The sequence below is a fragment of the Bison bison genome, unplaced genomic scaffold (assembly GCF_000754665.1).
Source record: "Bison bison bison isolate TAMUID 2011002044 unplaced genomic scaffold, Bison_UMD1.0 scf7180017863957, whole genome shotgun sequence".
NCBI classification, from domain to species: domain Eukaryota; kingdom Metazoa; phylum Chordata; class Mammalia; order Artiodactyla; family Bovidae; genus Bison; species Bison bison.
The window spans coordinates 2,457,846-2,483,766 of NW_011494529.1; the positions used below are offsets into that span (position 1 = coordinate 2,457,846).

General features: G+C 40.1%; 1 protein-coding gene across 6 annotated transcripts in view; it reads right to left on the reverse strand.

Moving 5' to 3' along the window:
• NFIA (nuclear factor I/A) overlaps positions 1-25,921 on the reverse strand; it is a 406,342-nt gene that overhangs the window by 128,063 nt on the left and 252,358 nt on the right. For all 6 annotated transcript variants that reach the window (XM_010833919.1, XM_010833915.1, XM_010833920.1 and 3 more), the window contains one exon: positions 16,719-16,793. In XM_010833919.1, the coding sequence (XP_010832221.1) occupies positions 16,719-16,793 (75 nt within the window). The remainder of the gene's footprint in view (positions 1-16,718; positions 16,794-25,921) is intronic.

Consider the following 25,921-nt stretch of genomic DNA (forward strand, 5'->3'; position numbering starts at 1 on the left):
ATAACTTTCCTTCCAAGGAGTAAGCGTCTTTTAATTTCATGGCTGCAATCACCATCTGCAGTGATTTTGGAGCCCCAAAAAATAAAGTCTGACACTGTTTCCACTGTTTCCCCATCTATTTCCCACGAAGCGATGGGACCGGATGCCATGATCTTCGTTTTCTGAATGTTGAGCTTTAAGCCAACTTTTTCACTCTCCACTTTCACTTTCATCTAGAGGCTTTTTAGTTCCTCTTCACTTTCTGCCATAATGGTGGTGTCATCTGCATATCTGAGGTTATTGATATCTCTCCTGGCAATCTTGATTCCAGCTTGTGTTTCTTCCAGTCCAGCACTTCTCATGATGTACTCTGCATAGTAAGTTAAATAAGCAGGGTGACAATATACAGCCTTGACATACTCCTTTTCCTATTTGGAATCAGTCTGTTGTTCCATGTCCAGTTCTAACTGTTGCTTCCTGACCTGCATACAGATTTACTTTCTGAAATTCAAACACATCTCTCGATGACAGGCTCTAATCGAGGAAGGTCTTTACTTCAAAAACAAATGGTTAGGCTTGACAATGAGTGTAAACAGAGTTCTAATGAACAATTTTGCTAGTCATTCCCTAATTTGTTTTTTATATCAAACTTATTTGCATAATTTCCACTTTGATTTCATAATACTTTATGCCTTAAATAGGCCATGGGGTGCAGAGGGGATTGCTGTAATGGAGGCGTGGATCACCCATGACCCCTCTTAGCAGCCTGGCATATAATAGGTGGGTTTTTTTTTTTTTTTAATTTATTTGGCCGCACCGGGTCTTGGTTGTGGCACACGAGTTCTTCCATCATTCCTTGCAGCATGCAGGATCTTTTCCAGTTGCAGCATTTGAACACTTAGTTGTGGCATGCGGGATATAGTTCCCTGACCAGGGATCGGATCCAGGCCCCCTGCCCTGGGAGTGCAAAGTCTTAGCTACCGGACCACCAGGGGAGTCCCTTAATAGGTGCTTACAGTCTGTGCCTTCATGGAGCTTAGAGATTGGCATCTCTTGCTAACTAAAAAAGAGGATAAGGCTGGATTCAGTTTTCTTCACAAGTTTCAAGATGGGGTTGAAGCTTCAGCCGGATGGAGCACTGTGGAAACTGGATGACCCCACTCCTTCGTCTTGGAAGGAAACACAGAGCAAAATGTAAAGAAGATGGACTTGACTCAACGAGAGAAGTCTGAGGCCCCCCATCTGCTGGTGAACATCCAGTTGCTCTTACATTGAACACTTTGTCTATCGTGCTCTAGGGCTTCCCAGGGGGTGCTAGTGGTAAAGAACCCACCTGCTAATGCAGAAGACATAACAGGCGTGGATTCCATCCCTGAATTGGGAAGATCCCCTGGAGAAGGGAATGTCAGTCCACTCCAGTATTCTTGCCTGGAGAATTCCATGGCCAGAGGAGCCTGGTGGGCTACAGTCCGTAGGGTCACAGAGTTGGACATGACTGAGGTGATTTAGAATGCAAAGACACTATCATGTTCTAGTCTAGAAAATGTATTTTGCCTTGATTATATTTTTAAAATGTCAAGGGAGGCAGAATAGGTGAAGGGAGAAGAATACTCATGTGCATGTGGTATGTCCACTTCTTAGAGAGAATAAAAAAATAATTAAGCCCACAGAAATGTTCCTTAACTTGCCTGTGTATTTCCTTCCTGTGAGCCACTTATTAGCTGTAATCTAACAACATTGGGTGTCCTGGCAGCATGGGACACCTTCCATAGCACCTATTGATTTCTGGTGAATAACATCAGGATTTGGCAAACTGATTATATATGTCTTGAGTTTTAAAACCTCACTACATTTCTGAAATGAGACTGGGTTTCACACCTGGGTTACATAACTCTAATAACTCACAGATCCAAATTCTGCTTTCTTCAAAAGAGTCTTGTAAGGAAACATCATCCAGTCCTGTCTATGTGTATGGTTGGTATGCATGTCAGCTTACTGGAGTGGATTCTGATTCAGTGAAACTGTGAGAGCCAAAGAGAAAGGCTTTTTTATATCTGAGGGTAGAGGTCACGGTCAAAATACCATTGCAATGCACTGAGTATTCTCAGCGCCTCTAATCTGGGGAACTGGAAGTCTTGCCAACTCACTAACAATTCAAAAGGTGGCCTTTTGGTAGGCTTTTCTGAGAACCTGGGGGCTCATGTTTTGAGAAGCACTTTATTTATTATACCTAACTTAAATCTTAAACAATCTTTTCAGGAAAGGTACATTTTCTAGATGAGGCGAACTAAGCCCTGGAGTGAGGTTAAATCACTTGCCCTGGATCACAGAAAGGCAAGGAAGAGAGACAGCCAGGATTAAAATTCAAGGATGTCTGACCTCAAAAGCTGGGCTTTTTCTGCCGTACCACCCTGAATTTCATGTACAATATTGGTCTTAAACTTGAGATGATAAAAGGGTATATATTGTATCTGCCCCCACAGGGTTTATAACCTAGTGGAATAATAAAAAAAATTATACCTGAATATCTAATGCAAGGAATGTGTTAAATCTCACAGGGGAAATGAATAGATGTGTTAGGGAGGTTCAAAGGAGTAATAGATCTCATTGGCTTGTGGGATCAGAAAAAGGGCTGACCAGGAAGAATGGGTGCTTAAACTGAGAGAGTGATCTGTGGGATCCGTGACATTTTCTGAGAATGGGAGTGATAGAATAATTACGGAATCTGAGGAATGCTGCTCGTGCAGGCTCCCCAGGCAGCTCAGTGGTAAGGAATCTGCCTGCAGGAGATGCAGGGGATGCGGGTTCAATTCTTGGATTGGGAAGATCCCTTGGATGAGGAAATGGGAACCCACTCCAATATTCTTGCCTGGGAAATTCCATGGACAGGGGAGCCTGACAGGCTACAGTCCATGAGGTCACAAAGAGCTGGACACGACTGAGTATGCATGCGTGAGGAATATTAGCACAGCAACAGCATACAGATGGAACATTGGGTGACTATAACTCTGGAGGTGGGGAAATCAGTTGATAGGTTGATTTGGGAGTCCTGGCAAAAAGGAATGGAGACCTAAACTATGCTGTCAAGGATGAAAATAAAATTTTCACAGTTGGTAAATAGTGAATAGGTATAAAAGGCAAGTTTCTAATTACACACAATGAAAGGGCATAAATAAGCAAATAATATTATTCTAATAAATATAAAATATAAAAAGATGTATATAATGAAATGTGCTAATGATGGTATTATGTCTTTTTTGCAAATCAGGGAAATGCATCTGCCCAGGATGTCAAGCTGGGCTTCTGAAGCTAACGACTAACTGCTTGCTGGTTTGGTATAGAGATTATGGCCACTGCCAATCAAACATGGGGATGTTAAGGAAGGACTAGACCAGCCACAACACTTCCTTTCTGCTCCGTACTTTGTGAAACTGATTTTTCTCCATGTGTACTTGACCATAGGCTTCATCATTTTTTATCTCTTATTAATATATAAGATTTTCTACCCAACTAGATTGAGCGCAATTTAAGCTCTGTAAGGACAGACATCCCAGAGCATAGAAAAAGTGCTGGTCAGGGCCTTGGAGAGACTGTTTATAGAGTCTAGCCCTGCCAGTAACCACCAGAGGAACTTGGTTAAGTCACTTAGTCACTTAAGCTCTTTGGATTTCATAATGCTAGGAATAATTATAATAAAAATGAAAATCCATTACCTCTGCCACCAGCACCATTTACAGCACTGACATGGTCGTCACCATCCCAACAACAAGGACTCACATTGACCAAGCATCACTTTTGGGCAGACCCTGGCTAAGAGCTTTAAGCTCCTCATCCTATTTAATCCTCACACCACCACTAGGGAGGACTGAGGCATGAGAAGGGTTAGTAACTTTCCTGGGTCATGAAGTTGGGCGGTTACACCGGGTGGCCTTTAATGCTACAGATCCCACAGTCTCTTTTATATCCCCGAACAGCTGATGCGCAATAAATATGTTTTGAATTAAAAAGAGTAAATATGTATTCTCTCCATTTGCACCCCCTCCCCCCAAACTTTAAGCGGTACAAACTGACACTTAGAAATCTGTAAATACACATAAATGGTGAGAAAGGGCTTCTCATTCCTCTTAATTAGCACTGCGATTAGTCCAACCTAAAGCGTTTGTGGATTTTTGCTCCACCAAGGAGTTTTCCTCAAAAGGTTAACTTTGGGGAATTGTCTCTTAGATTTTATTCCTAAATCATTCATCCCCCTGCCCCCACACTTCTTTCCTGTCATCTGTAGAACGTAGTCTTTGTGTCATTTCTTAATAAATGGTTTGCTATTAAGGAATCATTACAGTAATGTGGGCTATTGGAAGAAAGGGGTTACTTTAGTAGCCAACCCTCTTAATGACCTGCTCTTCAGTACACATTAGTAGTTGGATAAGGTTGTGGTTATTGAACTTCTGCCATCCACCAGAGACAATCTGCTCAGGCTTGCATTGTTGGAAAGAGAGGATGACGGAAAAAAAATTTTTTTCTATCCAAAATTTCAAGCTACTCTGCCTGGGAGATGACAGGCACTGAGTTTATAACTTGCTTAATGGGAGTCAGCAGGGAGTATTACCTAAACGACCAGTGTGGCCAGTCTATGGTTAAAAGCACATCTTCTCTGAGAGGCTGCGTTTGGGTACTGTTGTTCAGTCACTCAGTCGTGTCTGATTCTTTGCAACCCCATGGACTATAGCATGCCAGGCTTCCCCGTCCTTCACTATCTCCTGGAATTTGTTCAAACTCATGCCCTTTGAGTTGGTGATGCCATTCAACCATCTCATCCTCTGTTGCCTTTTTCTCCTTCTGCCTGCAATCTTTCCCAGCATCAGGGTCTTGCCCAATGAGTCGACTCTTCACATTAGGTGGCCAAAGTATTGGTGCTTCAGCTTCAGCATCAGTCCTTCCAAGGAATATTCAGGGTTGATTTCCTTTACAATTGAATAATTTGATCTCTTTGCTGTCCAAGGGACTCTCAAGAGTCTTATCCAGCACCACAGTTCAAAAGCATCAGTTCTTTGGCACTCAACCTTCTTTATGGTTCAATTCTCACATCCATACATGACTACTGAAAAAACCATAACTTTGACTATATGGACCTTTGTCAGCAAAGTAATGTCTCTGCTTTTTAATATGCTGTCTAGGTTTGTCATAGCTTTTCTTCCAAGGAGCAAGCATCTTTTAATTTTGTGGCTACAGTCACGGTGTACGGTGATTTTGGCATCCAAGAAAATAAAATCTGTAGCTATTTCTACTTTTTCCCCATCTAATTGCCATGAAGTGATAGGACTGGATGCCATGATCTCAGTTTTTTGAATGTTGAGTTTTAAGCCAGCTTTTTCATTCTCCTCTTTCACCCTCATCAAGAGGCTCTTTAAGCCAGCTCTTTAGTTCCTCTTCACTTTCTGCCATTAGAGCAGTATCATCTGCATAACTGAGGTTGTTGTTCACCAAATACTTATGGAGCAACTGTAATGTGCCAGGCACTGCTCCCGGTGCTTGAGATCCATCAGTGGACAAGATATATAAAAACCCTTGCCCTGGTGGTGTTTACATTTTAAAGATTAAAAATCACACCTGGCCCTCCCTCAAATCTGCATGACAACTAAAGAAGATGGAATAATGGCCAGTAGGTATCCCCCAAGAAACACTATGAGGACTTAGCAGTGGATTTCCAACTTCTAAAATAAGCACTGAAAGAAAAGAGAGGTCCATTTCTCTCTAGAGTGCATACTCTAATACACTCACTGAGATTTTGTGAACTCGTACTTTAAGACTAGAGGGGACAAAAAAAGTCCAACGGCAGCACACAGCTCTGAGGGCCCAGCACAATTGAGTGTTGTTTGGCATGCCAGTGGCAAAGATCTTGTAAGAAAGTCCACGTCACAGGCACAAAGGAGTGAACATGGGCAAACACTTGGTCTTCTTCCTATCAAAGGCGCAGTTGTAAACGTACAATGCTATGAAAACTCAAGCAAATCTGGAATCGTCGTTAAAGGGAATTAACTTGGAAAGTAATTTATGGCAAGAAAATTCAACTCCTTTGTTATCTTCCTTTTACCATAATATGCTTCCTGAACACTGCCTATGAGAAAGGGCTTTTAGAAAGAAAAAAAATAAGTATAGTAAAATTAACTCATTTTATCAATTTGTGCTCTCGGCCAGAGTTTCCTGACTGTGGCTACGAGGGGCTGTAAAACTGATGAATTTGCATGGAAAAAGAAACCAGTGTAAGTAATTTGTGTAAGAGGGAACACGGACATAGACTGCTATAATTCAGACACCCTGCAGATAGCAGACTGCTGCAGTGTGAGCAGTTATGGGTTAGAAAAATGACCACACTGCAGTCAGTCTGACTTGAATGGAAATCAATCATAAAGGTACTTTCTCTGCAGCTTCAACACCACAGTCTTCAGCAACTCCTTTGCCAAGCAGATTTCTGGTCTGTAAACCGTGCGCTGATCTCCTTTCCCCTTTCTTCCATTCTGAAAGATCTGGCCAATGAAGGCAGGGAGTGTGTTTTTCCAGAATGGAACATAAAAGAGAGGCACTGAACTAAAACAAGGGTTTCCCTCTATGTGAAAATGAACTTCCCTGCTATTATAAGATTGAAGCAATGTTTTTTATGAAATGAAGTATTAAGTGCCAAAACCCAGCAAAATGCTTTAACCCTCTCAAAGGCATCGCTAACACAGAGCACCATTTTCACACATTCATGTTTTGAGAACCAAAGGTAAGGAATATGTGTGCCTGGGATGGCAAGAAGGTAAACAGAGGAATTTTTATTTCTAAAAAATTTTTTTCTTTTACTAAAATAAGAACCATTCACTGATACCCTCCTTCCTCCCCACTATGAGCCATGAAGCTGGTTCATCTTTGATAGATAATTATTAGGAGTTCAATTTGTAAATAAAGCATATTCAGGCACTTTATCTATAATCATAAAGTCCAGTCTTGGGTCTCAATAAACTTCCATATCGACTCTATAAAGCAAAGGACAGTCTGCTACTTATTTCTGTATTCTCAGCACACAGTAACTCATGCTTCATACATTCACATCCAACAGATGACTATTGAGTTGAACTAAAATTATATGAGCTTGTTAATGAAAAATGGTGAGGAACTGATATTTATCAAGCATTTATTGTGTGCTAGGCAATGGAATAGGTGTTTTATCTGAATTATCTCATTTCATCCTTGCCTGGGGACATGGAATGTGTATTTGTATTTATTCTCATTGACAAGTAAGAAAACGAGCTGTGCGGTTAAGCAGCAAGATCAGGATCACAGCTAAACATGTGACAGAGCAGGGCCTTGAGCCCAGATATCTAGATACCTGCAAAGAAACACAGGTGAAACACGCATTTCTCCTTGTCTTTCCGTCATCACTGGCTACTGGAGAGATGAATTTAATAAGATTTAAATAGAAAAATATTTATCACCCACCACATAACTGGCAAAATGACTATCTCATCCTCTCCCTTCTCACTTCTTTCTTTTTAGAGTTCTGAGTGTCAGGCAGTAGTGCCTTCACTGGGTGAAGAGCCAGACACATGGTCCAGCTGAGCAACCCACAGTGGGGTTAGTGATGCTGACGGGTCTCTTGCATTTGTGGCTTCTGCCTTTGGGACCGACACTGATTATCTGCATTTTAGAGTATCATTTCGTCACAGCTTTTGGTTGAGGTTGAATGTGCTTCCCGTTTAGTATACGATACAGCCTGGGCCATGGGATTAAGTCTTTTCTGACAGGGGATGGATCTGATGGCCTAAAAGGTCTTTTCACCACAATGATCTATAAACCAGGGATGGGCTTCTAACGTAACCCTCTTAACCAAGAGTGCACTGGGACTATCCGACTATTAGCTATTAGGAAACCAAACTATGTCAACAGAGTCCCATCCCTACAACCTACAAATCCAGCCATCTCCAACAATTCTCAATATTTTCAGCAAGACCTGTTTAGTTTTTTTCCTCTTCCACCTGTTGAAAAACTCTGGGTGCTAGTATGTCCTCATATCAATCACATATCGGATTAAATCCGTTCCCAGTATTTGACCTAAAATGTGGCTTTTCTGAGTGTGATTCCCATCAGCCTTGTCCTTGACATGCCTATAGAGTCATCAGCAATGGTCTCTACAATCAGCAAGAGTTAGTGAGGACACTATATTCCAACAAAAATCTCAACATAGTATTTGAAGTCTTATTGTGGGGTAATATAAGAATTCTGTCAGGCTTTTGGAAATCCCCAAAATGTCTTTTAGTTCCCTAAATGTTACTTATTGAATATAAACATCTGCTCTATAAAAATCAAGGCTTAAAGTGCATAAGTAAAGACTTACTAAAAACTACATTGGCAGAAATGACCTCCAGCATGCTGGGATTTTTATGTCCATAATGAAAAAGAAAGTGAAATTTTCAAATATTGTAAAACCAAATACTTTTTAAACCTGAAAAAAACCCACAGTATGGATGGCCACTTAAAAGATTGTTAACATGTCAGTGTTTAGACTGAGGATTTTTAAATATCTTGCTATCCATTCAAAGCCCTGGAAGAGAAATTTCCAGGATAACATAGAAACATAGGCTTTGGCTGAAAGCTTCAGGAATAAAAATTTTTTGGATTCCTAAAGTAGACAAATTAGATCTAGTATTGGCATGCTCTTATTCTATCAGAATTACTAACTCTGAAGGGGTCACTAGAATGGTCCTGGTAATAAATTGATTTTTAGAACATGAATTCTATAACCAGTCCCTGTTAATTTATATATATACACACACACACACACACACACATACACACACACATATTTTAAATAAATTTGCTGATAGTATGGTCAGCTCAAAGATCAACTCTGAGTAAAAGATAAGAGACAGAATCCCTGTTCAATAATAACTACAGTAGTTACCATTGCTGAGCATCTACTATGTGCTAGATGCTTGACACTTTCCACTTCATCCTTAAAACACTCCTGAAGGGGGCTTCTATTTCCATTACTCAGACATAGGCCCAGCACACAACTGGTACTTAATAAATCTTTGCTGATTGAGTAAATGATGGTTACCTATGAAGAGAACACAGCTGAGAGGGGTTAAATGTTGCCCAAAGTCAGCTAGCAGAGCAGGTCACCTATTATCTCTATAACTATTTTATAATACCATGATGCCATCTTGTATTTGATTTTATGTAATATATCATCCAAAGAAAGAATTACCTAGAAAAGATGATAAACAGATGAACAGATGAGAAGAGATCATAACAAAACAGTGTGTACATCAAGGTGTTAAGTGTTTTGCTTTTTCCTGAGTCAAGTCTTTACAATAAAAATATTCACAGTCTGGCAAATTTAGCAGAAGATTCAGCTAAGAAAAGAAAATAAGAGGCTGTCTAAATCTTGCCGTAAGAACTCACTGCTTCAACCAGGAAGACTGTAGGGGTGTGTGTGTAACACACCCTTCATGCACCGCATTGACTGATGGGTCTGCTGATGTCATGAGCTTGTCCTTATCCTAGCTCTGATTTCAGCTGAGATGGTGATCATAACACCACTGCCAGAGCACACAACAAACAACACAGGGTATATGCACATTTCAATTTGTAGGTAAGCGTGGGAACACTTTTTTACTTTATGTGGCTCTTTCTCAAGTGGGTGAGGAGAGGAGGACAGGAAAAAAAATCATGTTTGGCCACACATACTGTGAGCCAGGACTCAGAAGAATGAGTAGTTTGATGAAAATTTCTATTACTGCCAGTTCATTCCATTTGTTGCCAGCCTTACTGTCCAAATATTCACCCCAAATATGTCAAGAAAATTAAAAGAAAAAATTTATACTACAAAACATCCTTCTGAACTAACTCAATTTCAGTATTTATTTTGAAAATTTATTGAATTATAGTAGAGGAAACCCACTAAATTAAGCCAGTAAGACTGGCATTTTTTTTCTTCCTAAGAGTATGGCAATATTTATTACTTTATCTCTCGATGAGGGGCTGATGAAAACTAGAAAATAAAACATTTGCAATGTCATAATATATTCGGAATAAGGTGGCTTTGACAGGCAAAGTGAAAAACACATACAGAGCCAATCAGTATTCTCTATTTCATAATGCAACAGATTTTCTTGAAAAACTGCACTTTGGAGATAGGCGTTTTGATTTTTTTTAAAGGAACTCCTACTCTTTTGTGTGCTGCACATGATACCCTTACTCTGGAAGAGGTGCCATTGACTTCTACAGATAGAAAATGTGCGATGTTCATTTTAAAATTACTAGTAGAGCCTGCTATTGACCATCTAATTATGCCGAGTTCCATTTATAAACATAGCTAACCACTAAGTTTATGGAGACTTTTTGTGCTGCTTTAATAGGATATTGATCGAGAGCATAGTTTGAGTGGACTGCCATTGAATTGTGTAATGGCAAACAAGAGGCAAGGTCACAGCCACTGTTCATGCTAGGGCTGCAGTCTATTTTTTATTATAATCTTTCTGGTTCTTCCTTTAATGCTCAAGCCCAAATGGTTTCTTTCAAAAGAAGAACTTGCATAAGAATATAATCTTATTTTTAAAAATAATTTCCATGCCCTGATCAAAGGTGAACCAATAGGCCACTTGTTCAGAAAAGAAAGTTTCATATCTACTCCACTTTAATGAAGACCTAAAACCCAGCAAATCTTTAAAATGGCGCCCCCGAAGGACGAGGACATTCGGAATCTCTTATCCTATACTAATTTCTTCATGAGCCTTTCTTTGCAAGAACATTTTGTAATTTTCAAGTTTGGGCTTGTCCCTGTCAAAGAGATTCATTTCCTTGTTGTACCTTGGAGGCGAGTTAATTCTGTTGTAGTAGCTCCATCGTGGCAGGTTAGACTGTTACCAAAAGAGTTTCTACTAAATTGGTGGCCAGAAAACCAAGGGTGTGGATGTGGGTTCCCCAGAGATGCACAAAGGACCTAGAGACTTCAAAAAGAATTTTACGAATGAACTGCAAGTTGGATCTTAGCAACGATTCCCGTGTGAGAATACAGAAGAGTGCGCATTTCTAAAGCAGCAAACAGCCACTAGGGTGCCACCTCATGCCAGGCTGAGCAGACGCCTTCCTCCATTCACTCCTGCTCTCCATTGACAAACACCTCGGGAATTCTGTAGCCACCCAGCAGCCTGGCTTTGTGGCAGAGCCAGGATGGTTCAGCTGCTGGATTTTAATCGATTCTGCAGCAGTGCAATGGGAACCCCAAATCAGTCTGGGTAACTGAGAGTGGTTTTCACACCCAAAGATTCTAAGGCTGGCCACAGTGTACTGAGAACCCTGGCTTTTCAAAATTCCAGGGCCATGAAGTCATCCCCAGCCACGAAGTTTACTTAACCCTTGCAGCCGGCTCGGGTGTACAAACCACGGCTAGAAAATTAGAACCCGTCAGGCCAGAGTCACAATGGCCTGTGTGTATTTGCGGTTTTCCTCTTTTCCCAGTGAAGTATTTAAGGTTTCAGAGTCACTCCACCAACTTCAAGAGAGTCAGCACTTTAGAAGGAAATGGGCAGAAGGAGTGGGTTTTTTTTTTTAAGGAGGATTTTCTGGGTTCATACCAGGCAGAATATCTGACAGCCTCAAAGCACTCACTCTGAGGAAAACATTGGTGCCAAATACAGAAGAGAGGGTGCTGACAGAGAGCACCATCTAAGCGGCATCATTCAGCTGCCAGTGGAGTGGGCTCTCTTTGTAGCAACTTTATGGGAGACAGACCCATCTGAAAATGCTTCTAGAAGGCTTTGTTTGAAAATGCAGCATCATGTCAGAGCCATTTCAACAGATGGTTCCTGCCTCTTTCCTCACAGTATTATGCTAAAACAACTTCACTGACTCTGAACCTCATTGTCAGCACTTGTAAACCCCCTCCCCCAGAGCAGAGAAGACTTCTCCCTTCTCTCTGGCAACGTGTCTAGTGGTCTGTATTCCACCCTCCCTCCCCCAGAACAAAGTAATAAATAACCAGAACTACTTTCAGATGGTCCAAGCACAGGGAGGGAAAAGGTAGGAAAAGAATGAATGTACATTTACTTTTATGCTACAGACTTGCTTTGCTGCTAAGAAAACCAGAACTATCCTTTCTTGCCTTTCACGGACTCCAGATGATGCAAAAAATTAAAAGTTAGGTACACAGCAGACAGGCTTCCCTTGTAGCTCAGATGGTATAGAATCTGCCTGCAATGCAGGAGACCTGGGTTTGATCCTTTGGTCGGGAAGATCCCCTGGAGAGGGAAATGGCTACCCACTCCAGTATTCTTGCCTGGAGAATCCCATGGACAGAGGAGTCTGGTGGGCTATAGTCCATGGGGTTGCAAAGAGTCAGACACGATTGAGCAACTAATACACACATAAACACACACACACACACATATGGATGATGCAAAGAAAGAGGTAAAGAAAGAGGGAAATTGCTGGGAGACAGCAGCAGGAGCCTCTGATTCTAACAGGTGTGTGCAAGTGAGAAGGATAATTAAATGTCGAGCAACCTTGTCACTTGACCCTCATCTCTGAACGTGCAAGGCTAAGCTGGCAGCCCTTCCTTGCGTTTCTCTGCCACTGCCACCCTGTAGTAACATGATTATAATCAACAAACTTAGCACATAGTTATTTCAGTGAATCCTCCTGAGGAAACACTGAAATAGCATCTCCCTCCTCTATTAAGTTTAAAAGGAGGAAAACTAAAAACAGAAACTAACTGGAAACCTGGGGAATGTCAATATTTGTTTAGCAAATTTAAAAATTAAATTCAAAAGGTCCAGAAAGAGAAAAAATTTTCAAGCTAAGGCCACCATCAGTGTGAATGTTCTGGACCACGTATGTGGTTACAGTTAGTGGTGATGGGGGGACTGGGTGGGGCTGGGACAGACAGGAGGAAGATAAGAACTGTGCAACACAATGGAAGAAATTCTAAGACAGTGAGGACATCAGAAACTTTTACCTTTTACATCCAGGTAAAAGGCTAAACTATAGAAAGAGTAAAGGGATCCCTGGTTGGGGAAGTGGGAGGCACAGGTGATTTGTAAAGAAGTGAGACTGTTCTGTAATAACGGATGCATTTGTCAAAACACATAGAATGTAAAACACAAAGAAAGAACCCTCATGTAAACTACAAACTTGAGTTATAATAATATATCAGTATCAGCTCATCAATTAAAATGAATGTACCACACTAACAAAAGATGTTAATAAGACAGGAAATTGGGGAGGAAGCCATACTGAAATTCTTTACAATCTGTTAATCTAAAACTATGAACTTAAACTTCTCTAAAGTCTATTCGTTAAAAAGAAAAAAATCAAACCTGAAAACAAATCCAGGAAAAAACTGTAATTAAGTACTTTACTTGTTTTGGTTTACCCAAAAATCATTTTAATTTTTTACAACAAAAATTAATAATTGAAAAGTTTATCAACTCTAACAAGAAATCATAATTTAGTAAAAGTACAGAATCTTTGGATTGTTTGCTTCTATAATTGTTATAGGAGTCTGTGTGTTAGCTGCTCAGTCGTGTCTGACTCTTTGTGACCCCACAGACTGTAGCCTACCAGGCTCCTCTGTCCATGGGATTTTCCAGGCAAGAATACTGGAGTGGGTTGCCATTCCCTTCTCCAGGGAATCTTCCCAACCCAGGGATCTAACCTGGGTCTCCTGCATTGGCAGGTGGATTCCTTACCACTGAGCCATCAGGAAAGCCCTACAGTTGGTTATAGGAGAGGTCATGACCAAAATGTCTACAGGCAGTTGAGTACAGCAAAATGAAAAGAGCAAGTTTCTGAACTTCGAGCATCACTGATTCCTTCATCTACAAAAAGGGACAATAACAGCAACCATGGGAGGACTGAATGATGTCTAGCACAAGGCCTGGTACTTAGTACTTGATACACTCTAGCTACTATAATTTTTCATATTAGTTTAGCATCATGCTCCTTCCAGGACTAACATCATGCATGAAATTAACTTATATGCCAGTTAGCTTATTTCTATCTCAGGGTTGCAAATGCACCCCAGCCCCACTTATCAGGAAAAAGTGTCCACTGAAGCATTTAAGTGGACGCTTAGTATCTCTACCGTGGGGAAGGGGGCAACACTGTAAGGAACAGTTAAGGATGTTGACGCCATCATGTGACCTGAATGTCTAGTCTTTCAGAACAGTGTGTCGGTGAGGAAGCGTGAGCGGGGGATCCTTCCCCCAGCAGCCAAGGCAATCTTGAGACACAGACCCTGACAAACCTGGATTATAGATCGGCGGGAGGGAGGGGGCTCTGCATGGCACTTTGGCCTGAAGCCACAGTTTCGCTGACACAGCCCAGTCCCACTCTTGCCAAACAGTTTCAGTCAGCATGAGGCCATGTGTGAGTGAATCCTAGAGCGATTACACAGCAGAGTGCAGAATCGAAAAGCATTTGGGAGCCGAAGGACGCTCAGGATGCCAGGCATCAGCAACACGGCCCTATACAGGGACAGGAAACAAACCAGGTCCCTCTGCAGATTCAATGTGCGGTCCAACCATAGCCCCTGGCAATTCTCAAGGCAGATTGAGAATTTCCTTGGCAACTGTGTGGGGCAGACTGACGGAAGTCTCGTCAAGATGGGCCCTGAGAAGCCTCGGGATATAAGACCTTAAAGGACACAGAGAACGTGGAAGAAGGCTGTGATTCCGCGGACGGTGAGCAGTGTGGGCCTTGGCCTACAATGGCCTAGGTCTTAGGACACTGACAGTAATGAAAACTTAAAAGGATGCACAGCAGCCAGGGTAGACTACAAAAGGTCTTGGGCACCAATCTTAAGAGGGTTTTCTTTACTCATTAATCTAAGGTGATATCCTGTAAGGGATCTATGAATGAATGTATGTCCCAGTAATGCCATCAGGATAGTTATACTCTTATACTCTATATTACTATTAAAATTATAAGAAAAAAGTAGGATGATGATCACCTTTTAAAAATCTTAAAAAGTAAAAAATATACATATGAGTGCATTACCATTTGTCAATGGCTAATCAGCTGTGCTGTGGCAGCAATATACCCTCCAAGTTAACAAGAAAATCTAGTCTCCAGCTCGCTGTTGGTACTCCTAGAACACTTCATAATATGGCAGCAACTTCACCTCTCCAAGTCATAAACTTGCTGCTCATAATGCTTCATTCTCTAGGTTTCCAACATCCCTACACCAGAAGATTACAGCATTAACCAAGGACTCTGGTGCTAGAATTCTAACACTAACCATGGTTACCTTCTTGCTGTTTCCCTGTCTAGTCTCAGGCTGCAAATTTCTTCAAGTTCCTTTGGGTTAGTCTAAACATACAGATTCTAGCACTACACAGATTTAACCTTTTGCCTACTTGTTTGACTTTGGATAAATGACTTAACTAGATTCTTGATTTAACTCATGTGTAAAAATGAGAGTAATATCTTAACTGACATGTTTATTGCAAGGATTAATTTTACGTAACATACATGAAAACCTATGCTTAGCAGACAGATTCTCTTTCCCTCTACCCCTGTATTCCATGCCCATACCTTGGTATCCCACTTTCTGTACTTTTAAGAAATAAGAATAGACAGAACCTGAGCTTGTGAAAATCAGGATAGCTTGCCTTGCTTGATCTGACATCTTGTCATGAGACTGACTTGCTTACTCAGTCAAGCTTGCGAGACTGTAATACAGTGAATGGAGGGTATGAACTTGAAATAAAAATATTTATTTTTACTCCACCTCACTCCTCAAAGAATTTGATGCAGCTTGAAACCAACTTCAACAATGCAAATTTTATCTACAAGTGGTATTTTGAAGTAGAAAGGGGATTAAAAAATAAAATTTAAATATTTGTTATCTTTTCCCTTGGTATTGGGACCTAGAACACCATAGTCAGTGTAGAAATGTGTTCTTTTCATGTGAGCCAGAACCTTTTGTTTTGTTTTAAACCATCAAGCATCACAGGCACAATGCCTAAGGCCTGTATGATCTTTTCAAGACCTGCAAAGTTATCTGAAATATGATGAAAATCATTATTAGGTTTTTGAAGTATAGTTGATGTATGATACTATGTCAGTTTCAAGGTTACTGTAGGTATACTTTTAAATAAAAACAAAGAGAAGTCTTTGTGGGACGGCAATGTGTATATGTGTGTCTGTGTGGCAGGGTACAGGGAATTGGGGGGAATCCTATACCTTCTCCTTGGACTGTCTGGATTATATCATAGCCAAATACAATCAATAACCCTCTGATCAATGGGACAGGGTGGTGACAGGTACTTTTAATTCACTGTTGTTGGTGATTATTGACAAGCTGGTAATGATCATGCTGCAGGGTGTCACTCACGCTAAGGGCATTAGCATCCTTTGAAAGGTCAAAAACAAATTCTTTTAAAATGCTGAATTTCTTAGAAATCCAGAAGCTTCAGAACTTCTTTAAACCAGGTTCACACTATAAGCTAGGAAATACCTGAGACACTCAGGATTTCAGTTCTTTCCCTATGTCTCACATTAAAATATTTAATTTTTTCTGACTTAAATTCTTGGCTGTCAAACAAACTACATGGCAAAATGCTTCCAAAAGGTGTATGAAAAGGATATTCTGAAAGCGATTTATGTCTTTAGGAGGCAAAAGGTAAGCAAAAAACCCAAGGCAAAACTGTATCAAATCAAGGCAAAACTGTATCAAATCAAGGCAAAATTATACTTACTCTGTGACACTCTTACTAGCTCAGTCACACTAAAAACACCTGATGTGACGAAACTGTCCTGGAAGCCCAAATGTCCTGGGGAAACAAAAACAAAAGAAACAGAAGTGTCATAAATAGAAGACATTTGATGAGAGAATTCCAAATATTAGTTTCATTGTGATTAGAAAATGTGAAGTCTAATTTCAGGTTCTGTTCTAGTTAGAGTTATGTAGGAGGGTACAGTCATTTAGTTATGAAGATGGTTTTTTGGTTTGAATCTTTGAATCTAGGGGTTATGGAAAGCTATGACACAACAACTGGGTGATTTTTGAAATGGTTAAAAAAAGAGAGTTCAACAGGAAATCCGAAACAAAAGACGATTTAAATAAATGGTTACCTTGGCTGACCTCTGAGACCTTCACAACTGGGATGAAAACACCCTACCTAAGAATCAGCTAGGATAGCTAAATTCCATAACAGTTTTTAAACATTATTCTCTAAAGAAACATCTGATCGGGATTAGCTATCCATTCATTCAAACCAAACAAGATTTAAAGATGTTCCTCTCACTTCAAGAGGCACGACAGTGTGACTCTTTAAAAAGCCAGCCTGCAAAGAACAAGCCCCAAACCTTGAACCATAAACACAAATTCTTTTGAGCACAAATAAAACTTTCTAAAAAGGTAATCAACAGTTCAAAATGACTTAACCTCTGAATTTTGCATCTGCTTTATTTTTGCTGGGTATAATTAATTTCCCTTAAGATATCTGATATTACATCTAATTATCCACTGCTTATTTATTTTTATGGTATATTCAGGAACATATTTATAAACGGCAAGAAATACATAATTTCTGCATGGCATTTCCCTCTCTGCCTCTGAAGTTTTCTGATTGTGAGTATTACAGGTGGAATCCAGTTGAGAGATCTGTCTATAGGACTAGTGTTAATCTCCTGTTTTAAAAATAGGGTCATGGAGAAGTAGTTGGTGGAAGGGATTTTTTTTAAAATAACTATTCTTTGAAATAAGAAACATACCTTTAAGAAACACAATGTAAGAAAATGAACTAGTCTGAATGTATAACAAATAATTCATAAATATGGTTTATGTTAGCGATAAAAGTTAGATTGTGCCCACTACTAAAAGGAAGCAAGTTTACCTATCCATGCACCAATAAATTTGTTAAATACCATGCACATAAACGCATGCAAAAAGAAATCACCAAGTTTTGGAGAATTAAAAAAGGACCTACAAATTATTCTTTTTCTTTTGGTTAAATTGGACTTTAGCATAAGAAAGATGTTTTGACTGAGAATTAAAAGACAATATTCAGTTAATTTTTACATCAAACACACCATCTATGATATTTTAGATGAAATGGCTCTAATTTTTAGAATATGCAATAATCATACTTTGCTTTTTAAAAATAAAATGGCACCATGTGTAGGGATGGATGTTAACTACATTTATTGTGGTGGTCATTTCACAGTAAATACATAAACTGAATCATTGTCTTCTACACTTGAAACTCACATAACGTTTATGCCATTTATATCAATTAAAAAAAGAAACACATATATACACCACCATTTTTTTTTAAAGAAGACAAAATTCATTTGAAGAAGTGACTAAGAAATTTCACTTCTTAAAACAACCCACACCCGGGTATTTAGTTGACATTTACTTGGTAGGTGCCTGAGATGTTGCTGCCTCTTGGGTTAAAAGAACTGAGAAGTAAAAACAAATAAATAAGTAAAACTCAAAGTCCTGGCAAAAGAGCATAATATCTCTTTCTACTGTGACAATGTGAACATCACATTTACCCCACAGCCCATAACAAAGGAAATCCAACCACAACCTGCATTAAGTTTGACTTAAGACCCATCTAACAATAGCAAGGAAATTCAGAGCTGAATGTGAAAATCTGGGTTGATCTCCAGCTCCTGCTCATCTCTGTCTGTGTCACTTGCTTGCGGGCTGATACTTGTTTCAGTTCCAACCTGTGAAATTCCTTATTTTAAGGACGACTTAACATGAATTTCTAAGCAGAGTGAATGTGAACATACTTTAATCCTGCCTCCAGAAAAAGCAACCAATGTATTTTGAAAACTTCATTTAGATTAGCGCAAGGCCTTGGGAGGGGGAAGCCCAAGTGTTCATCCACTCAAACCATCATCCTGCTCCTTTTCTTTTGTCCACCTCTTAAATGTTGGTGTTCTCCAGCATTTGTGCTCATCTCTGCTTATTACATATTCCCTGTGTTATTTTATTTCCATGCTACCAGCTACCAGGCTTGACTGTGATATGTGTGAAAACTAGAAAAATATTTGCTTGGTTCATCATTGTATTTAATACCTGGGACAAAGCAGTTAGCAAGTGCATATTTGTTGAATGAGTGCATGAATGAATCTATAGGCCAATGACTCTCAAATCTTTAACTTCTGCCAAGATCTCTCTCCTGGGTTCCAAAAACATAGATCAAAATATTTATTAGATATTTCTATCCAGATAGCCTACAGGTATCCTTAGATCCAACATGTCCAAAGTCGAGTTCCTTTTCTTCTCTCCAAAAATCTGTTCTTACTCTGTCAATTCCCTACTTCAACAAGCCATCCACCGTTCATCTCATTTTCTATGTTTATGTCATCCCTGACTCTCGCCTCTTGCAAACACCCACATGCAACGAATCTCCCCCTGATTCTACTCCATGCATATCTCCATCTCTCCCTCTTGACTGTGGCCCTGGCTCTTCCCACTTATCACCAGCACGATGGGACAGCCTCCTACGGTCTATATCATCAGTCTTGGCTTCTCCTCTAGTCTGCTTCCCACACTGCAGCCAGAAATGTCTCTCTGACAGGCAGATCTCATGATTCATTCATTTATTCAACAAATACTTCTTGAGCACCTCCTCTGTGTCTCCTGTGTCAGACACTGGGCCAAGGGTTTAAGACACACTCCCTACCTTCAGGAAATCTATAGTCTAGGGTTAGATACAGCTGAAAATGAGTGCCAAAGAATGGATTCTTTTGAACTGTGGTGCTGGAGAAGACTCCTGGGAGTCCCTTGGACAGCAAGGAGATCAAACCAGTCAATCCCAAAGGAAATCAACCCTGAATATTCGTTGGAAGGACTGATGCTGAAGCTGAAGCTCCAAAACTTTGGCCACTTGATGTGAAGAGCTGACTCACTGCTGGGAAAGATTGAGGGCAGGAGGAGAAGGGGGTGACAGAGAATGAGATGGCTGGGTGGCATCACATACTCAATGGAAATGAGTTTGAGCACGCTCCAGGAGGTAGTGGAGGACAGCGAAGCCTGGCGTGCTGCAGTCCCCGGGGTCGCAAAGAGCTGGACCTGACTTAGCGACTCAACAATGACAACAAAGGGGATAAATAATATTAAGGACACAAACAGGAAGAGCTTTAGAAACAGTGGACAGGGAAGGTCTCTCTTTATGCACTTCAGACATGGTTCAGAATGAACAAACACAGCTCAAATTGGGCTCAATATGCTTTCTTTCCTTTTTTATAAAAATGTTGACAGAACTTCTTATTTCTGTCTCTTATTCTCTCTCATCTCTACCAGTGAAATCAAGCCAATATGCATCTGAAAAACTATTAAAATGAACCACCCAAACAGTCCCTCCAAACTAAATAGGACAAGGACAGGACAGACAAGCCATTTAGACAAAGCTTTCAATCAAGAAGGTGAGAGCAGGTTCCCTGAGGAGAAGTGTCTGGGTTGTCCTATTGTTGTGATTATGCTTCATGTTTTGGGAGACCAAATAAAAACGGGATAGAGGACAGCATTATTCAATGGACAGAAGGAACTAAAAAAAGTCTAGTCCCACACTTAAGCTAGCGTCTTGTATGATCCTGAAAGTCACTGTAAAAATAACAACTGGATCCTCCTCCCCTTCCAGCAACCTGCCTCCTAAAGCCTATTTTAGTGGAATGTCTATAATTTAGAAGATAAAATATATGTCAGTGTACAAAAACCAGAAAAATAAAAAAGAAGTATTCACAAATCCTGAAGGAAGCATCCCCTCACACTATCATGAAATTGAGTCACGTTGCCTTGACTACTTTATAATAAGTCCCCAAGGAAAGACCTGTGTAAACACTCCATGTAACTTTAAATGACTATGAAACTGGTTTTGTTCCTTCACCAATTATTTGGAAACCCACTGATGAACTCTAGAAGACAACAACGAGAAGTGAAACCTGAGAAATGATGGAAAAAATGACACAGCTAACGTAATTACTAAGCAAACCTGAGCAGATTAATATTTTGTTCTTACTAACACAAACCAAATCACAAAAATGACTTTCAGGGAAATAACACTAATCTGGGTGGTCTACTTTATCGCAAGATGAGAGCAAAATAGAAAAGACAACACAAAGGCAAATTTAAGTACTTAATTCTCAATTCAGATGTTAGCACTGAAAGATCTTCAGATGGGAAGCTGAGTAAACATTCCCCAAAGGTCCCAGGATTTACGTTTTGAGTAGGGCCTCTCAGAAATGAGTGCAAAACATATACTTTGGTTAAGTATGCCTTAGGTGAAAAGCCAGACTGCAGACTGTTCTGACTCTCTTCAATTCTGAACTACGGTCCAGGAGCAATTGTATAAGAGATTGAAATAACGACCAGATTCTTTTCCATTTTAGATAAAATGGCTAAAAAAGTTCAGTCACTGAAGTCTTGTTCAATGAATTCACAATCAGAGTACAGATTTCAATACCGTGGAGTCTGTCATACTCACAGTGGGGAGGGATTAGACTTTCTAGAGAGGCAGAAATACAAAAAGCTAAATTCTTTTATGGGTCGTTAGGAAAAGCACCTTTCTTTACCTCGATGATATCAGCAGTTATTATGGAAAATGCTATTAGCAGTCCCTTCATCTTATGAAGGAACTGAATATCTATCTACCTCTTAAAGGAAAAAAGCTAAATTTGCAGAGACATACGGAGAAGGCAATGGCACCCCACTCCAGTACTCTTGCCTGGAAAATCCCATGGACGGAGGGCCTGGTGGGCTGTAGTCCAGGGGGTCACTAAGAGTCCGACACGACTGAGCGACTTCACTTTCACTTTTCATTTTCATGCACTGGAGAAGGAAATGGCAACCCACTCCAGTGTTCTTGCCTGGAGGATCCCAGGGACGGGGGAGCCTCGTGGGCTGCCGTCTCTGGGGTCGCACAGAATCAGACATGACTGAAGTGACTTAGCAGCAGCAGCAGGTAACCTTGCAGAGCGGTTCAGAGGTCAGGGAAGAAATAAGTGGTAACAAACCGTCCGGAGGGCTGGCCTTCAAAGAAAGCTGGAACATCCATGAAACAGACGTGATGCATTTGAGGAGGAAAGTGTATACATGAGGTGGTATGTTTGTTCTGTTCAAAGAACAAAGGCAGGAAGCTGCAGTGGCTCAATGGTAAAAGAATCTGCCTGCCAAGGCAGGAGATGCGGGTTCCATCCCTGGGTTGGGAAGATCCCCTGGAGGAGGGCATGGCAACCCACTCCAGTATTCTGGCCTGGGAAATCCCATGGACAGAGGAGCCTGGAAGGCTACAATTCATGGGGCTGCAAAGAGTCAGACACGACTTGGCAACTAAACAACAAGAGCAAAGGCTCTCAGCTCTATATTATCATATTTCATCTAGCCAATGGATGGAGGCACACTGCATACACGGGTCCTTCAAATGTACAGCCTGCTCTCCATATAAGGGGATGCAGAACCCGCTGATACCAAAGGCCAACCATGCCATTTTACACAAGGAACTTTAGCATCTGAGGATTCTTGTATCCCTGGGGGTCCTGGAAACAAGGCCCATGCATATGGAGGGACAACTGTAATCTCTATTCTCTCACGGTAAATATGGTTCCATCACTAGTAAGACAAGCCAATGGCCAGGCCTTTTCATGCTTGAGTTCCTCAAAGGAAAAGAGCTCCCTTGTGGTCAGGCCATTTCCATTCCACAAGTACTTGGGACTGTCTGTGACGTGCAGGTCTTGGACTAAATCCTGAAGACATCACTCTCACAGAACTCATGTTCTGCTGCTCCTAAAGAAAAGCTGACCTCATCAACTCTGTTCCTCCCTGGAATTTTCATTCCTGCTTCGGTGAACTCCCAGCTGGCTTCTGAGCCACCCAAGCGGAGGGCATGTGGCTCCTTCCTCGTCTCTGGCCCCCACGGTTCAGTCCATACTTATCAGCTGTGCTCAGTCAGTCCTGTTGAGTAGAGCGTCAGCTTGACCTGCCTCCCGTAGGAGGCTCCTTCTCTTTATCTGACAGTGATTTGTTTTCCTGTCCTACTTCAGCACCCCTACAACAAACCAGGCAAGAGCAGGCTGTCTTCTGATCTGACTCTGCCCACAGTCACAATCCCTTTTCTAGGTGTGCAATAAATATTGATTCGGTGATTCAGATGAGCACCTTGAGACACCCTTATTTAGTAGCCCTCTAAAGAACTATGTAAATTAGTTTACCTCCAGTCACATGTTCCTTCTATACTTTTCTTTTGGAATATCGTAGAAAACAGATTTTTTTTAAGGGGGGGTGTAAATATGTCTACTGATCCATTAAATGCAAATTTAAAATTTTTGGTCTGTGGACAAAGACAGAGCCCACGGGATGGCAAAGCAATAAGAAGAAGCTGGGACCCTGAATGATGGTGTAGAGTAGAACCTCCCTGCAAACTTAGCCTATCATCTGGAACAGTTACAAAAAGAAAAATAGATTTTAATGTACTTTAACCACCTTATTTTTTTTGGTCTTTATTATAGTAGCCTAGTACTTAACCTAACCAACATAAGTGCCAGTCTTTCCCTTTAGAATCAAAAGTGCCACAAATTAGCAGTCCAGTCTGCAAACACATTTTGCTTGGCTAGCAGAATACTAATTTTTTTTTTTTTGCACATGAAAGTTTTTAAACTGAGCATGAGCTTACAAATATACCACATTCCCTAGTACTCTTTATTGTATTTCATTTATTTAAATGTTCTGTAAGGCCCTTGTAGCCAAAGAAATGTGTGATGCCTGATACACATCTTCTCTTCATGTTTATCTAGTAGCACAGTAGAGATAGAACACATGGTTGGTTGCTGTGTTTTGTCTGATAATAAAACCATCAGTGTTTCATGATTTCTTTGAGAATAAAGTTTAGATGTATTAGCTGGGTATTTAAAGCTCTTCAAAATCTGGACTCTAATATATCTTCTCAGCATTTTAGGTAGTAGTTCCAACATCATCCACATATTGGATTGGTCAAAAAGTTCATTCAGGTTTTTCCATAAGATGTTACAAAAATCCCAAACAAACTTTTTGGCCAACCTGTGTTGCAACCAAGATGTCCCATCTGTTGTTCTCCAAATACGGGTATGTTCCATCCTCCATGTCAGGGTTCATATCAGCACTTCCCAAACCCCGTTATGTAGAGTGTGTGTGTGTGTGTGTGTGTGTGTGTGCGCGCGCGCGCGCATGTGCTAAGTTGCTTCAGTCACGTCTAACTCTTTGCAACTCTATGGATTGTAGCCTGCAGAGTCCCGTCTCCATGGAATTCTCCAGGCAAGAATACTGGAGAGGGTTGCCATGCCTTCTCCAAAGGACCTTCCTGATAGTCCCCCCAAATGCTCCACCACAAAAGAATTAAAAACAAAGACACAAGTACATATAAGATAAAGATTTCCATAGTAAAAATAGTTCAGGAAACACTATCACAACCACCCTTAGAGAATGACAAGGAACATTTACATAGTAAAGCCTCTGAGAGTTTCTTACAAACTTTCTTAATATCATTTAACTCACAATTTCCTAAATAATTTGACAAGGACACCATTTGTTTTTGGCAAGTGTCCTTCCATTCATACACTGTTCTGCTCCTTTTCCTATTTTCTCCCGTTTGGTTTATGTACTAAAGTGCTGAGGGGAAAGTAGAATCTGAACTCTTTGAGCTAATTCACACCTTTAAGGCAAGGCTAAAGGATATTCCCAATCTTAACTTGCAATCACTTTAAAATATCCAGATTAGGCAAATGGATCAAGCCGGTAACAGGTATTGTAAAGATAAGTTACCTAGCTGAAAAATTCACAGATAACATACTTTAGACATATTAGCTTTAATTCTTCCTGTAACCCTGTGTAGTTGGCAATCTTCTGATTTTACAGAAAAGGAAGCTCAAGCTCATTGAGCTTAAGTGACTTGCCCAAGGTCACAAACTTAGTGGCAGAATTAGGAGTAGAACACAGGTTTGTTTAGTTCTCTTTATATAATGTATTTTATTGCATCTTAATCCAACAAATATAATACCAGAGACTTGATTATCCAATCTAACCCAAAGGCCTTATCATATCCTTTTACTAATTCCTGCAGTTAATAAGGGAAGAGTAATATTTCACTAAATTAAATATGATGGCTCAACTTAACTATAAAGGTTTATGACTTTGAGTTACAAGTGATTAGGCATTTAATTAAAGGACTAGGTCTAAAAGACATCAAAACATGTAAATAAAAGGTGGAAAAATATTTTTACTTATTTGTATGTTAGAAACATTAGATGCGTAATGTCTTAGAATGAACTGGAAATGACGGGATCTTAAAGATCACCTAGTAAGGGAGTCATCATTGTGTCATAAAGAATTTTAGACTAATAAAATAATAAGCTTTGACTTTTAAAAAAATAATATGTTTGCCGTGCTGTAACTTCGCTTCATTTTTCCTCTGGAACAGGGAGAATAAATCTATTCTCTCTTCCATTTTGCTGCCCTTCACTTATTTAAAGACAGTCCTCAGCCCTTAATTTTCTCTTCCTTAGGCTAAATATTCTCTTTCATTGTTTTGTCATGTGAGCCAATTAATTTTCCCATTGCCCTTAAACATGTAGAATTATACATTTATTAGACCTATAATAAGCATAAATGGATATTCTTCAAGTGGACCCAACCACAAATTAGTTTTGTACAAAAACAGAGAAACACTTTGCTTTAAAAAAATTTTTTTCAAGCATCATAAAAAAAAAAGGTTCTTAACGAGAAAATTTTGCTTCAAGTTAGGAAAAAGTAACTTCCATTTAATTAATATAATGATTCATATTTTATAAATATATTAAAATTAACATTATCTTTTAATGCATCATAAACTTAAAAGTATTTCTTAATTAACGTGGTTGTGAATTAAAAGAGGCTTTCAAGCAAACTTATTGTTTCTATGTTCTGAACCAAAGT